The 15449-nt window shown below is 35.9% G+C and overlaps 1 protein-coding gene across 3 annotated transcripts in view; it reads left to right on the plus strand.

Annotated features, from left to right (window-relative positions):
- PPP4R2 (protein phosphatase 4 regulatory subunit 2) overlaps positions 1-14622 on the plus strand; it is a 33046-nt gene extending 18424 nt beyond the window's left edge. For all 3 annotated transcript variants that reach the window (XM_074836042.1, XM_074836043.1, XM_074836044.1), the window contains 7 exons: positions 2132-2302; positions 7964-8057; positions 9488-9525; positions 10008-10082; positions 10496-10639; positions 11036-11304; positions 12276-14622. In XM_074836042.1, the coding sequence (XP_074692143.1) occupies positions 2132-2302; positions 7964-8057; positions 9488-9525; positions 10008-10082; positions 10496-10639; positions 11036-11304; positions 12276-12589 (1105 nt within the window). In that variant the 3' untranslated portion in view covers positions 12590-14622. The remainder of the gene's footprint in view (positions 1-2131; positions 2303-7963; positions 8058-9487; positions 9526-10007; positions 10083-10495; positions 10640-11035; positions 11305-12275) is intronic.
- Positions 14623-15449: the final 827 nt, after the last annotated feature.

Below are 15449 nucleotides of genomic sequence, written 5' to 3' on the forward strand. Positions count from 1 at the left end.
CATAAAGAACAAGTTCTGGGTTCTACTTTCAGGAGGTGGATTACCATTTGAAACTTTGTATGTTGCTGGTTTATTTCAGCAACACAACACTGATGGTTTAATAGTCTATGGAAAGATAAGTGTTACCATTTAGCAAGAAATAAATAACAATGAAAACAAAGAACAGCTCAAGTTTTAAAGTGTAAAAAAAAAAAATCTAAATGATGTTGTCAAAGAATGTTTAGAATAATAGTGGAATCCCCTTTCGTAAGGCAAGTAAAGCTCTTGGGATGCTCTGTAGGGACTAATCTGACTCTGGCATGGGGTTATTTACAGGATCTTTTCTGTCTGTTTTGTGATGTGCTTATGTATAAAATCTGTGATTTGTTGTGAAAGCTTTGGTCTCGTGGTAGAGCTGCAGAGTTGGATAGCTTTTTAATTTAACATTTGTAGTAGTAATGTCTAATGTTGTACATTGGAAACATGATACTACTCTGCTTTGGCTGTATAATGCTAATTGGAGCAATAATCCAGTGAGACTCAATGATGCTGTTTAATCTATCCATGCCATTCCCTTTTGGGACCTTATTTCTTCTTTCTTTCTATTTTTGTTTCTGGTTTTATTGTTGTTCACTAAGTCCTGTGTTTCCCCCTTGTTAATAAAAGATGAGGGTTTTGTGTTTGAATCTCTCTGTAGATAAACCTGAGTTAAGTTTTCTCACTTTTCATCTCATTATTATTTCTTTGAGACAAAGGAGAAAATTAAGGCAAAGTTAATATGACACTGTTTTTGTGGTGAAAGTGGGCTAATATGACTTCATTGGCCTATGGCTTTATATTTGGTAGTACTGAGGCTTGAGAGTATCATGCAGGACACAATCGCAGTTGCTTTGCTGGGGAGTCACCACGTGTCATTCACAGCACAAATAGTTGTATCAGCCCGACAGAAGGTCTGATGTTAGGTGGGGTTGAAAATAGTCAGGGCTGTTTAAGCTAGCACTGCTACCAAAGACAGCATGTAGAAATACAGCCTTTGGCTAAATAGTATTTCTTTCAGCAGGAGCTGAAGGGCTGTCCAGGGGTTCAGATTTTATGCTTGTTTGATTTGAGCCTGTTCATTCCAGATTGCATATGTTATAGATAAATGTCAAAGGTAATTTTCTCTCTTTGTTTATTGTTGGTTTGTTATTCTCCCTGTTTCATCGTTTTCTCCACTAGCATCTCCATGCTGTAGCTGTGAAAGCTCCTGCATCAGCATGAGTAGAGTAAAATTCACAGTAACTGAACTAAATCCGTTGCTTTGAAGTTGGTCCCTATGCTGCTGAGAAATGCACTAACAAGAGGAGGTCCAGAATGACTTCTGTGACTGTTGTGTGGGGCAACTGGTGTAGAAGGGCTTTCTCAGCAGTTTCCCACCTTGTCCATTGTGTGCAGTGTGAGAGATCTGTTTTCTTGAAAATGTCAATATATAGAATTCTATAAATGCTAAAGCTTTAAGTTGTAAGGCAGAAGGTAATTTGGAAATTACTAGATTAGTTACTGTTGTGGGAATGTTTTTCAGGAGTCAAAATTGTTTTGCTCAGATATTCATCAGCAAGTGCCAACTGTAGTACAAAATATATTTGCCTTTCTGAGAAAAAGAAATACTATTAAATGCTTTTAAGGCGCATGGATACTGAGCAGTTAGTTACAAAAGGCCTTTCAGTAAGATTTTGTAACGGAAGCAGATAATGCTGTGTACAATTGCTGTATGGTTTCCAGACTTGAAACACTTTTTTTTTTTTTTTCTTTGTTTTTCCCTCTTGTGAGCTCAATGAAAACTTTAGCTGACATGTAGGCTCACTGGTAAATTGTATCGAATGCATGCATATTTCACATTTACGTTTGATTTGTAAGTGGATATTAGTTCTTTAAGGAAATGGCCTACCCTGTTCTTAAAGGCAATTGACTTGTGTAATATTGTTCTACTGTAATTATTTAAATAGTTACCATGCTTTAAATTCAGGAAGAAAAATAATGCTGCATTACTTGCCTCATTTATTTTAGGATTGGCATACCAGCATGAATGTTGTTTTGCAAACATAAAGTTTTGCTGTCTTTCTGTGCTTTTAGGGCTGACTTACATTTGTCTTAATTCTTGTGTTTTATGCAGGGTTCAGTGGTCTCAGTTTAAAGGCTATTTTATTTTCAAACTGGAGAAAGTAATGGATGATTTCAGAACCTCAGCTCCTGAACCAAGAGGGCCCCCCAATCCAAATGTGGAATATATTCCCTTTGAAGAGATGAAAGAAAGAATTCTGAAAATTGTCACTGGATTTAATGGGTATGTATTACTTGTTCTCTAAAATGAGGATAACGAAAATATTTTTCTAATTTTTAACTTAGTAGTTTGTACTGTCTGTGACTGTTCATTTTGCTTTCTCAAATAGATGAGCAGAAGCAAATATATACTAAGGAAATAAATTATCGTTTCAGAACTTTCACTTTTACTCTTTCTTTGAATGAAAATTACGACATCCTGTGATGTCAGTCACTTCAGTTTTTTCAATGTGTAGTTAGTTTTTAAGTAATACATTTCCATGAAGCATGGTATTATTATGTGCATTTAACGGGTAAAATAAATAGTAAAGTCAGATTTCTTTCAATATCTTTTGAAATACCTAATTGAAAGAAGTCCTGTGGTGTTCAGTTCTTAATTGCTTTGTGGCAGTTCAGTAGCTTTTGAAGAAGTAATGCTGTGACAAACATGGTGTGACCAGGAGGAAGGTGTACCTGGTTTTACATTGTTAAATTGTGCCAGATTCAAATTTATAGATGGAGTGATACATACTAATTGAGAGACTTGGGGTATTTGATCTATTGCTGACAGTGTCTTAGATCAAAGTATCTACCCTTTGCTGGTTTCACAATTATGGAAGTCTTCTTTCCTTCAAAATAAAGCTCCTGGTTTTATTTTTTCTTTTTTTGTCTTTTATTTGGTTGTCTTTGTTAGTAGTTTATATAGTATTTTTCTTGTTTCTAAACTGGATTACATACTTACCATAAGCTGTCATCCTGCTTGTGGGTCTCAGTACTTGCTTAAGAGACTTTTTCAGCATTTTTCTCAGCTTGTCAGTAAATGAGCATACTATAAAGCTTTCCTCCCTGTTACCCTGACATTTCAGAATGGAGGTGCTACTAACATGTCCGTAGTACCATATTTTGATGCTAGGTTAATAATGTTTACTGTCATTGTTCCATACTAATGAATTTATTTGTAGTATAAGTGTCTCTTATAAGTCAGATCTTATCTTCGCCTCCCAAATTGCTCTTGTGTAGGATACTTCTAAGAATGTGAAATCCAGCTTGTTCTCAGCTACCCAATATTTATACCAGGCTACTTCACTGAAGGACTTTAAAAACAAACTTACCCTTTATGCCTGAGTCTGTCTCTCTCCCACCTCCCCCCAGCTTTTTGTTAATGCCTCACTGCCCACAAAATTTGTCATGTTCTCGCATGGAGACAGCTAATGAATGGGCTGCTGTTATGGTCTGTTGTTCCAAAGTGTACTAAACAAACCTCTGGGTGACCAAGTCTGGAGCTTACTCTGTGGCCGTGCTATTTTGATCTATTGCTGGAACACTTAAGAGTGCTCAACTTCCTCATATTTTGAAGTGAACCACCCAGTCTTTGAGGAAGCAAACTGCATACATTAGTTACCTTAAAGAAAATAATATATTAGATGTGTCAGAATCTAGGATTGTAGAACTGTCAATTTAGCTTTCACAATCATATCCTCGCTGCAGGAGTTGTAGGATTTACTGAGTCATGTAGAGACGTGTCCAGAAAATAACAGCAGCAGGTTTTGGTTTGTGCAACTGGATATATTCAGCTTTATTTAGAGTTGTGGATGCCATTTCAGGCTACCATTGTGGACAAGAAAGCTACTTGATGTGACTTTATTATTAGGATGTTTTTTATTAGTGTTTGTTTAAAAGAGTGAGGGAAAGAGTTCATTAAAACTAGCTAATTTTTTTAAACTTTTTTTTTTAAAGTCAGACTAATGAATTAAGAATGATGTTTTGTTTTGGGCTCTTTCTAGATGAAGTGTCTTTTTAAATAAAGCAGAAACCTGCTGTTTTATCCTTTCTGTATCTTAATTGACATTGTGTAGTATGCTTGCAGAGACTCTCATGCTATACTTTAGAATTGCTTTGGAGTAGGAACTTCTTAAAAGTCTTGCCATTTTCTTTATCCTTTGCTAGTGAAGCAGAAAGTTTCAAGGTAAGTTACAGGGGATTTTTGACAGAGGAGTCTTCACAGCATAAATAAAATAGACATCAGCATTAATAAAATAGACATAATCACTATCCAAACTTTCATTTATGTGTATTTTTTTGCTACAATTTAATGTAACTGTTATAAGTAATTTTCTGAGATCTCTCTTGAATCCTGTCCATACAATTGCAGTTTTGAGTGTGTTTGTCTAGAATTTTAAGTGGCTACCTCAAGTAGGCAGATTAGGACTATTCGTGCAGCTCATGTACTGAACTAATTAAATTTCTAAGCATTTAAGATCAGTTCTCACACGGCTCACACACTTTTACATTGGTGTTCATGTATAGATTTACACAAATTTCAATTACTTCTATTTTAAAATCACATTGTTAAACTATTTTAACATAATTTTACTGAAAAGAACTCATGAGATGAAGTTAACTTCGGTTTTTGCCAACTAAAACCACGAATGTTGAACAAATTACATGCAAAGGAGGTTTTAGTGTGACGCTTGGTGCCATCTGCTGCTCAGTAAGCGAAGTTCAGTTTACTGTGGAAGATTTTTTGAGGGAAATTAACTGGTTTTGGCTTTTGTTTAAGCCTTTTATAGCTGAGAGTGAAATAGGAAGGCAACTTTTGCTTCTATAGTTAGTTGCAGGCTGCACACTTTATTGAGTATGCTTTATTCCCCGAGTAGCCAGACCTGTATTGATTTCACAAAATACTTCATGTCTTGGTACTGCAGGTGTCCAGTTAGCTACAGCTAAATACAACTTAGCCAGGCAGTGATTCTCCAGGATGTCTTACAGATTTGGCTGATGAAAAAGAATTTAAAATTCCTTGTGGTTTTGTTTCTGTGAAATAAATTGATTTTGAATGGACAGTCTAGTCCAGTTGTTCTCAACCTGTGGTCCGCGGACACCTGGGGGGCTGCGATATCATCACAGGGGGTCTGTGAAGGGTTAAAGCAGGAGTGGGGAACATCCAGCCCGGAAACATTTAGTCTGGCCTGTGGTAAGCACTGCGCCTCCTTTTCCCACAGCCCTTTCCCCTCAATGCTCCTCTCATACTCAAGTCTCCGCCTTCACACCTGCCCTGATGCGCTAGGATATTTGGTGCTAGTATGGTTGGTGGGACCCACTTTAGGCGGTTTTTCTCTTAAAGACGTTTTCTTAATCCAACAGCCCTCTTTAGGGCCACAATGGGGCTGAAGTCTGTTCCTCCAAGTGGTGGCCCTGGACCTGTAAACAAAAATATATGGTGACCGAACACAGACAAACAAGGGGGGAGGTGAGAAGAAATATAAAAACTCTTCATCAAATTTTAATGCAGAAATTGGCATCAAATTTGGAATTAGCACGTTAAAATACCATAAAATGGGCCATTTGAGCAAGAAGAGTGTTGATGCTGTTGTTTTAAATTCATATGGAACCATAGCAATAAAGATATTATAATAAGAGTGTGTGCATTAACAGATTAACTTATTTCCATATGTCTTCAAATTTGAAGACCCTTCATGAGAAGATTGAAATAAATATTTGATGCAGTCTAGTGCTCTAAATCTTGAATTAAGTCTTGGTCTGCAGCCACAAAAGGTATTTAAGGAGGTCCGTTGTGAAGGAAAGGTTGAGAACTCCTGGTCTAGTCTATGAAAAAATTACAAAGTCTCTTTAATTATGAACTTTTCAACTCCAAACCAAAATGGCCATCAATGAGAAACAACAGATACAATTAGCACTGTACCTATGTGGAAAAGTTAACTGATCAAGTAAATTCTTTGTGACTGAGATAGAGTTGGGAGTTTTGTTAAGAGGGCACTAAGCAGAAGCTGAACATCATGAAGAATTTGGGTGTTAGAAAGATTACTTGTTGACCAAAACTTACTGAAGAGCAGCACTATGTGATTGATACTAAAGAAGCTTTAGGGAAATTAATAATGACAGAACCATTGTCAAGTTTAAGAGCCTTCATGTAATAAACTGAAGTAAAAGGAACACTTGTTCTTGGTTTGTTCTGGTTTGTACTTAGCAGATTCTGGAGACAGGGGAGGATATACATCTGGGTCAAAAGAGGGAGGTGAAATGTATTTTGCCTGTGTGCCAAAACACTGAGTTTCTGCTATTTTACTTGCTTTTAAGTGATAACATGTCAAAACAGATGTTTTAGAAATACTGTCTTACAGCATTACCTTTTGCAAGTGTTTAAGGTATTGAATACTTCATCAACTGTATTCTGACTCTCCACAGCTGCTTGATGGAGATCAACCATCCTTCTGTTCTTAGAAGTCAAGTAAAGATAAGTTAGTATGGTGTAATTTGGGGTGAATAACAAGGGAAGGTGTTACCTAATATAGTAAATGTGCGATATACCTTCTGTGTTTTTTCAGGTAGCTGTGTTGGAACTAGGGCTAAGGGTGGTTGCACTGTAGCCTACCTCCTTACTTTTCCCAGTTGAGGATTATAACTTCCTCAGTAACACAATATAGAGACAGCTCTGAAAAACATAATTAAATTGTTGATACTTGGTCACTCTCTTTCCGATTACTGATTGGTTTTGGTTCAAGTGAAGTGTTGTGTAGTATGATTCATCATAGCCATGCTGACCTGTTTGCACTGAGCTAGTGGTAGATCTGTGCATCTTTAAGATGTGGCTTTTTAGCTAATGAGCTAAGCTTGAGATACATACTGTGTTAGCTAATGAAATAGGCTTAAGATATTGTGTACTGAGTTCTTCAGAAAATCATAAAAGTTGAACTTTTACAAAAATTTACAGGGTAGGGATGTATACACACACACGTATGTAAGTCTGTATTGATATTGCTCTGGATTTGGTGTATCAGTCATATTCCCAACCAAGAAATGGTTCTTAAATATTGTATTGTATCAAATATTCTTCTTAGACGATTTTTTGAAATGTTTATGGCTTCAACTTCAAATAGTTAACTGTAAAAATGCACGATTATTTATTATTGAAATAACTTTTAAAGTATTTTACTATTTTGTCAAAAGTCACGGAAGTTTGTTAAAAAGTGACACTGAAAGCATATCACATCTCAGGTAACTGGTAAATGTATGTGAAGTATTGCTTGTCTGAAAGGTCAGGTTCTCGCTGAAGTGGGAATGCAATTGAGTGCAGAATTGTCAGAAAGCAATGTATGGATGTGATGCGTATGGATTTATATATTTATTACTCTTGAGTTTAATTATTTTTACTGAGCTGTTCCTTGATAAATATACTATCTAGTGGTGGCAAAATAGAGTATTTGTAACAGATTAAGTATAATGGTTCTACTAATTCCAAGATTTAATGCTTTTTCTGTAAATGTATTTTGTAAAACATGAAATAAACTACAAGTTGAGAATTTTTTAGCTCTAGTGTGTATGACTCACATTTGAACTGCTTACCCTTTCTGTTCTATATATTTGAATAATAAATACAGTCTTAAACTATTCTACTGTTGATGATCTGATTTTTCTTTTCATGGTTTTAATGAATTGCTTGAGTTGTGGTGGTGAGCACAAAAGGCAGTGCATTGTAACCTCAGTGTGTGAGATAGGGTAGTAATTCAAGGCCTTATTTTTCCCTATATTTCTAACAATAACAAATTTCAGTACTGTTTTCTTCCTGTCTTCTCAGTGAGGGGGAGAAAGCAATAACATTGTTGCTTCCTAACAGTCATGCTCATTAAAATAAAATTAAATTGTTATAAATCTTATTTCATTGCAGCATCCCCTTCACTATTCAGCGACTCTGTGAGTTGCTGACAGATCCTAGGAGGAATTACACAGGAACTGACAAATTTCTAAGAGGTGTGGAAAAGGTATGTATTTTTCTGAGAGAGAACACAGCTGAACAGTCACAACAACCACTTAAATAACTTCTGAATTACTCCCAAAGGTTTCATTATGACTCATAGCCATACTATAGCTAATAGCTACTCTAAGTGTATGAGTTTTTTGATGTTAAAAGGTATGAAACAAGTAGGTTTAAAATAAGACATAAAAGTAAATCTCAGGGCCGTAATCACTGTGCAGTACTGCAGTTTGTGTAATGTAACTTTGTATATTGAGTCCTAGCTAGAAATAATCAAATAATCAGCCGAGATAATTTGAATATGTTTTAATCAGGCATTTCCTTTCACATTTGGGTTCAGATTAGATACACTAGGTGAAGGAGAAGGGAGGCTTCTTTCCCCTAGTGTCTTTTGTTTCAGTATTTAAATCTTCTTGTGTAGAGGACTGTGCCTTCGTAAAAGCGTACAGTTGTCATTTAATGGTATTTTATAGCTTATGTCAGAATGTGGGATCTTTCAAAAGTAGGTAACGGACTTTCAGGATGTGGTTCCACATAGGATTTTCTTGATAGCAAAGTGGCTTGAGGTCCCTACTTAGACTATTTGGTTGAAGAAACGTTAATTTGTAAATGGAGTGGTTTCCACAGTTACAGTGGATGGAGTCAGGTGTCTTCTTGCAAGTTAAAATGGGAAGGAGATGGTCAGGAATGGTGAGATAGGAATTTCACAAAGCAGAGTCCTAGCCAACAAAGATATCTGTGAAAGCACACCTCAGGTTTTATGGAGAACCCTCATTAAAGTTCATCTGGGTTAATTTAGGTGGCCCTGTGATAAAACCCCCCTGAATAATTGGGCTAAATATTGATCTGAAGAGAGAAACTTACCTAATTGTTAAGCTAGGTTTCTAGATGTTAAAATTGATTTAGTTTGCAGTGCCATTCAGGAGGGAGAGGTGGCTAAACAAAGCATACTGAATTAATCATTATTTCTGCTCTTTGTTTATGCAGGGCCAAAATAATTTAACATTTGAAATATGTCTGTGCCAAAAAAACCTCATAGTGCTTGCACCCTTCTGAATGCAGGACTCGCGTACAAATAGAGCATTTCTCCAGCGATTCAGACGTTTTCAACATTTTGGAATTACTTTGCTTTCCAGAGTTACTTCAGTTAAAAATTACAAACACTTGAGCCTGAGGCTTAATGTGCTGGTCCCATTATGACAGTAACCTGCTTATGAAAATACTGACTTGTAGTGTAATTGTGGCCTGACCTTGTAAAGAGGGAGCAGAGAGACTTTTTATGTAGCTGTCATCTGTTGGTAGCTTTCAACCCAGTTATCTGTAGATACTTTAACAGATACTACCAAAATCCTGTAGGTCTTTAAGATTTGGGGTGTTGTCAAGAGCTGAAGCTTCTGTTTCTGCCCTCTTAATGTGTTGTTTGTGTCTTGCTTACAGAATGTCATGGTTGTCAGCTGTGTATATCCATCTTCAGAGTAAGTATAATCTTTTTCTTGGAACTTTCAGCTTATGTTAGTAGAGGGGAGAATGTGTGCCTGTGTGTCTAATATATCTCTCTTGCTGGCAGTAGTTGTATTGAACAGGCAGACGTGCAGAGTTCAGTTTTCGTTATCAATAGTCACGTCAACAGTAGTGGTAGAGGTCAGCAAGTGTTACACGTAGTAATCTGGAAATGAACAAACAGCTTTGGAATTGGATAGATGGTACAGTTCAGTATTATCCCCCAACACTAAGCTCTTACTTTATACCATAGCTGGTGGTGGAAAAAATGGATACCCCAATTTACAGTTGTGCTGTAAATTCATATTCTAACCTGTTTCTCTAGTATAATGTATAGAGAGAGAACCCCTTAAGAACTGGCCGTGGGGGACTGTTGAGGTTGGGGAGGGAAATTTTGTGCGAACAAGCTTAAAGTAATTTAAAGTTCCTTTATTCATAACTTTTTTTTTTTTGTTAGGAAAAATAATTCCAATAGTTTAAATCGGATGAATGGTGTTATGTTCCCAGGAAATTCACCAGGGTACTCTGACAGGTAAGTTTAGTTTTGGGATTTAACTTTTTCTGAATAAAAGCAAGGTAGTTCTGGAAATAGCTGGTGCAGATCCTTTATTCTGATTTCAAAAAAGTAGCCTCAAAAATGGGGTGTGACATGAAATACTGGGGGAAGAAGGGTAGAGGAGGCATGAACATACACACTATGTACTCTGTTGTGATCTTTTTGTAACCATGTTGTTCAGAATTTCTTTTGTTGTTATTTAAAGTTTTTATCATAGTTTGCATGTTGTAGGCAAGAAATTTTTTACTCCACATAAAGTAGCAAAGTACCTGGTCTTTTTTGTTTCATTTTGGTGGCCTTTTAAAACAAGGTTATAGCTGCTCTCTGCCTATTAGGAACAAATTTCTTTACTAAAAGGATGGGTTAATTTTTTATTATTATTTTTAAAGATCTAATGTAAATGGTCCTGGAACTCCCAGACCAGTAAATCGACCGAAGGTTTCTCTGTCAACTCCTATGACAACAAACGGTTTGCCAGACAGCACAGAACATAAAGAATCAAGCTTGCAGCAAACAGAAGATAAAAAACACAGGTTTGTGAAAAGTAATGTATTTTGTGTTTTTAATATTCTCAAATTTTTCACTTATGTTTAAAAAATATTTTAAAAGAGTATGGCCATCTAAGGTATGCATAATTAAGTCTTAAAATATGAATATCTGCATTTCAAACGTTTGCCACTGATTCTGACAGTAGGAGCTGTCTGTAATTTGGACCCCCCAGAATAGCCTGACCACTCTGCGTTTTCATCAACAGACAGGTGAAGGAGTGATGGCTTTGGGGTTTTGTTATGTAGTAAGTGAAGTTAGTTCTACTGCTCTCTCTCAAGTGTTTAACTTGCAGTAGCTGCTACTTTTTTTTTTTTTAAAGTATGACAAGATACAGAATGTTATTCTTAAATAAAAACTGCAACTGCTTTTGTTGTTTATAGTGAATCACCAGCATCTGAATCAGAAGGTGCTCAGAGCAGCCCAGTAAAAAATAAGCATTCTGAAGATGATCCTGCAGAAGCAGAAGGACATGAGGTAAAAAGACTTAAGTTTGACAAGGAAGGGGAAGCCAGAGATGCACCTAACCAAACTGCCTCCAGCGAAGTTTCTTTAGGCATGGGGGAAGAGACAGAAACATCCTCTACATCTCAGGATAAAGAAAAAGATGCTACTTGTGCCAGGCAGCACTGTACAGAGGAAGAGGAGGAAGGTATTTCAGATTTTATTGTCTTTTCTCTGTGTGTTTTCCAGGGAGTTGTGATTTCCCTTGCTGGAGGCCAATGCCGTTGGGATTGCTGCATATCTCCAGTTTTGCATAAAGATGAACTGCTTGTTCATACTTCAATTTTGCATAATTTAGCAATTCTCTTATTTCTTCTTTTTTTCTTTGTCCTACATCTGTATTTAAAAATTTATAAAATGGTACTTAAAATCTTTGTAGTCAGTAAATTACATGAGGGTGGTAATGATGCACCAAGAGTTTGAGAATCCCTGCTTTAGGGTATCATCAGATATTCTCATCTCTTCTCTGGAAGGGGGATGGGTCATATCTACATTTGACTGTCTTAATTATTAATAAATTACGGATATAAAGTTATGTTCTTTCACTGAGGAGGCTGAGTAACCATCTCTCCAGATCCTATTGAGAACACTGAAAATTACCTCACTCTAAGGCAGGCCCTGTACCTAATTAAAAAGAGAGAGCTGCAATTATTTTTGGTCTATTTTTTACATATTCTCCAAAGTTTCCTGTAAATATTTATTTTTTGTGGCTCATGTATTTGTAAAATGTTACTCTAGATCATAATGGATGTATGCTTGAAACATTACTGTTTTCAACATTTCCAAAAGACTGCTTCTGACAACAAGTGGAGGAATGTGGGGAAGCAAGAAAAAGTTACTTGGTAGCCTGTGCCTTTATCCACTGAAGCTTAATTAAGTGAAGCTACGTATTTAATAGAAAAAAATTGGACTCTATTTTGTGGCGTATTGGGATAGTTGAGCTATCCTGATGAAGTTGGCTGATACTTTACATCTTCTAATAAACTTGGGGTTTGTCAGTTTTTCCTGTCCTTGGCTGTGCTGTACAAGTATTGCTCAGCATAGCTGGGAATGGAAAGTTAGCAGGATCAAGATATGATTAAAAATGCCTTAGTAATACTGTACTTTTCTTGTTTCTAGAGTCCTTCATGTCTTCCAGAAATGCTGGTCCAGACAGAAAAGATCAAGAAAAAGACACTGAATCCTCAACTGTGAATGAAGAGATCTCTGAGGAGAACAATCAAATGGAGGAGTCTGATCAGTCTCAAGCAGAGAAGGATTTACACTCGGATGACAGTGAAATTAGTGGATCTGCCAGTAGTGGAGCTGACTGCAGTGAAACTGAAGAGTTAGGGGCCTACGCTAGTGAAACTCCAGAAATTTCATCAGAGACCCCTATGGAAAACAGTGATGAAGCCACAGAAGTTGCAGATGAACCTATGGAGCAAGACTAATTTAAATACACTTAGATGCAGTATTTTCCATAAGGCTCCGGTTTTACACTGTATAAATAATTTTATGTAATAAAGTGGACCTTTAGTTTTACAAAAAGAAGCAGGTTGTAAAATAAACTTCTCCATGGATTGAACCTTGAAAGAGTTGTACATGATAAGAACTGTGAATACCAGCTCCTTCAGGTCCTGCTTACCGCTGAACTTTCGTTTGGTCAAATCAGTGGTTTGTGTATAGTTTTTTTTATTTAGAATAAAAGTTTTTAAACTGGAAGGTAATTATAATTTTGACAACTTTTTTGGAGATTACCACACCTAGTTGTATGTAAGCAAGAAAGCTTTTTGTCTCGTCTTTTTCTGACAGCTATAGCAGTTACTTCATATTTTGGTTACAGTTTCAACATTTGACATGTGAAATATGGGGTTTCATGCTGGTTTCCAGATTTTTATTTGAATACATACTATGAAACCTTATGTTGTGTGTTTAAAATGTGTTACATTTCACACACACATATATATGCACGCATGCACACGTATGTGTACCCTCACTGTTCTAAGGGGGAAATGGTATATTTTTCTGTTTCTGTAAAAGATAAATACAGCAAATACTTTTTCTATAGGAAAAGACTGAGTTCACCTCTCAAGGCACTTTGTTTTGCCTCTGGAAAACAAAACAAATGAAATCTGGCCCATATGAAACCCTGGAAATACTAACATTGTTGAAAACACCAGAGTAAACACATTCCAAGAGAACTGTTCAGATTACAACATTTTTGTATACTTCTGAGGTGCCTGAGTGAAAGGATTTCATTAATTTATGAGAAAATGTGCTTTATGTTGAGAACGTTGTAATCAAAACATTAGCTTAAACTTTTGTAGAAGAAATGTTTGAAAATATGATAAGAAAATATCTTGGAAGAAAAGAACAGGTACTTGCCTTTTTGAGTGCTTCTTGGAGCATTGTGAATATTGTAGAGAAGTCTCAAAATTATTCTAAGGTATGCAGACAGCATCGGTATGATCACACCACTGTATTGGAAGAATTAATATATGACCATAGTTATGGACCTGAGCTAAATGACTAAAGGGTTTAGGGGTGCATAGAAATCGCCATGATTTGTATAACATTTTGGAAGTGAACTAAATATTTTTGAACATGCTACTTTGACAGCCAGTGTTACATTTTTTTCAAACCAGCTCAAAGCACAAACTACTGCTTTAAACTCTCGATATTTTCCAGTTCCCATATTTAAAGACATGCAAGCTGCAACCTCCCAGTCACAATTACTGGCTGCCAAATTTATACCTGTTTCTTCAACTGTACCTTTTTGATATTTAGAATTTTTAAATTTCTGTAAAGTAGACTTTTGTAGATTGTAATGAGTGCTCACTGCCATTGTGAAACGGTATATAATTGTATAATTTCTGTGTGTAAACTGAATGCTTGGGCTTTCAATACAGTATTCATATAAAGCAATAAATATTAATGTTATGAAATATCTGAGTACATTTTTATCAGAATTGTCCCTCTTCAGTTTTAAGTTCACATACCTGAAGTACAAAAATGACCTCTAAAATGCATGCTGATAGTTTCCAGTACTACATGGTATGCTTTGTATTGTTTTTGGGGAAATCTAGGTTTTGTTTAATACCGGAATAATTTGGCTCAGTTGGAATATTTATAAAGTAATTTCTTGCTGACATTACCTATCAAGTTCTAAGCAGACAGGATTCAGGGAGATGCTTGCCAAAAAAAATAATTGGATTGATCAAGATCCCCTTACAACAAGGAAAATTGTACTTTTGACTCATTTTCATTGTGCTTAAGGGTTGGATGTGTATTATAAAATTGAAAGACTGAACCAAAATGTTGAAATTAGGAAAGTTTAAAAATAGTGACATCTTACACTTCGGGTTTTTTTAAATATTTTGCCAATGAGAACAAAATTTTAAAATTTTTAAGTTTAGAGATTTCTGAAATTTTCTTTAGACTGTTTATTTGTGAAGATATTGTCAATAAACTTGTTCTTTAAGCACCTGTGACCTTTCGATATGTTTGTTTTAGCAGCACTAGTGCCACTGTTGCAAAGACTGGCAGAAGAACTTTGAGGTATGGATCCATTTACATCTCTGCAATTTTTTTTTTTGCAATGGCTAATAAAAATTGAAATCATGCTTTAACATCACAGTAAGCATCTTAATACTAAACATGTGCCTACATTTAAAGATTGCATTTACTAAATCAGAGAAGATTCCTTTTTTTTAAAAACGTGGATTTAAAAGCAAAACAAATGAACTGCATTTCTAAGCAGCTGTTTTGTCAGAGGCATTGCACTCTTCCAGATACACAGGTACCTGCTCTTCTGTGTGCGTGGAGGTGTGGCATTGAATCTATTTTCATAGCTTGTATTTTTCAAATCTGGATGCTTTAAATTCTGTAATTTCATACACCCCAAAGCATGTTTCTGTATACAGCCATTCAGATAGAATTCTGCTTGCATTCTGGTTAATCACCAGAAAACCAGGCAGCAGGTGCTTTACAGTTTTCATGGGTATATTTGCTATTAAAAAACCCTGTTATCTGGGACCAGAATATAAAGAGAAAATGTAATGGAGCTTCCTTTCCAGAATACAAGGCAAAGGTCCGCCTTAATTCTGCTCTTGATATTTAAAAAAATTTCTATCTCAGAAAATACGATTTCCTTAAAGTATCCAAGATGCTCTGTCAGCCTTGATTTTTAAACTTCAGGGACTGCTTTAGTGCTTGCAATAGAAACAGCTTTCTCGTAGAGCATGTATTTGGGGTTAGAAAGACTAGTATGTTAAAGTTAAAATGTCCCCAAAAGTTCCAAAAAGTTTGAGT

The sequence above is a fragment of the Strix aluco genome, chromosome 11 (assembly GCF_031877795.1).
Source record: "Strix aluco isolate bStrAlu1 chromosome 11, bStrAlu1.hap1, whole genome shotgun sequence".
In the NCBI taxonomy this organism is placed as follows: domain Eukaryota; kingdom Metazoa; phylum Chordata; class Aves; order Strigiformes; family Strigidae; genus Strix; species Strix aluco.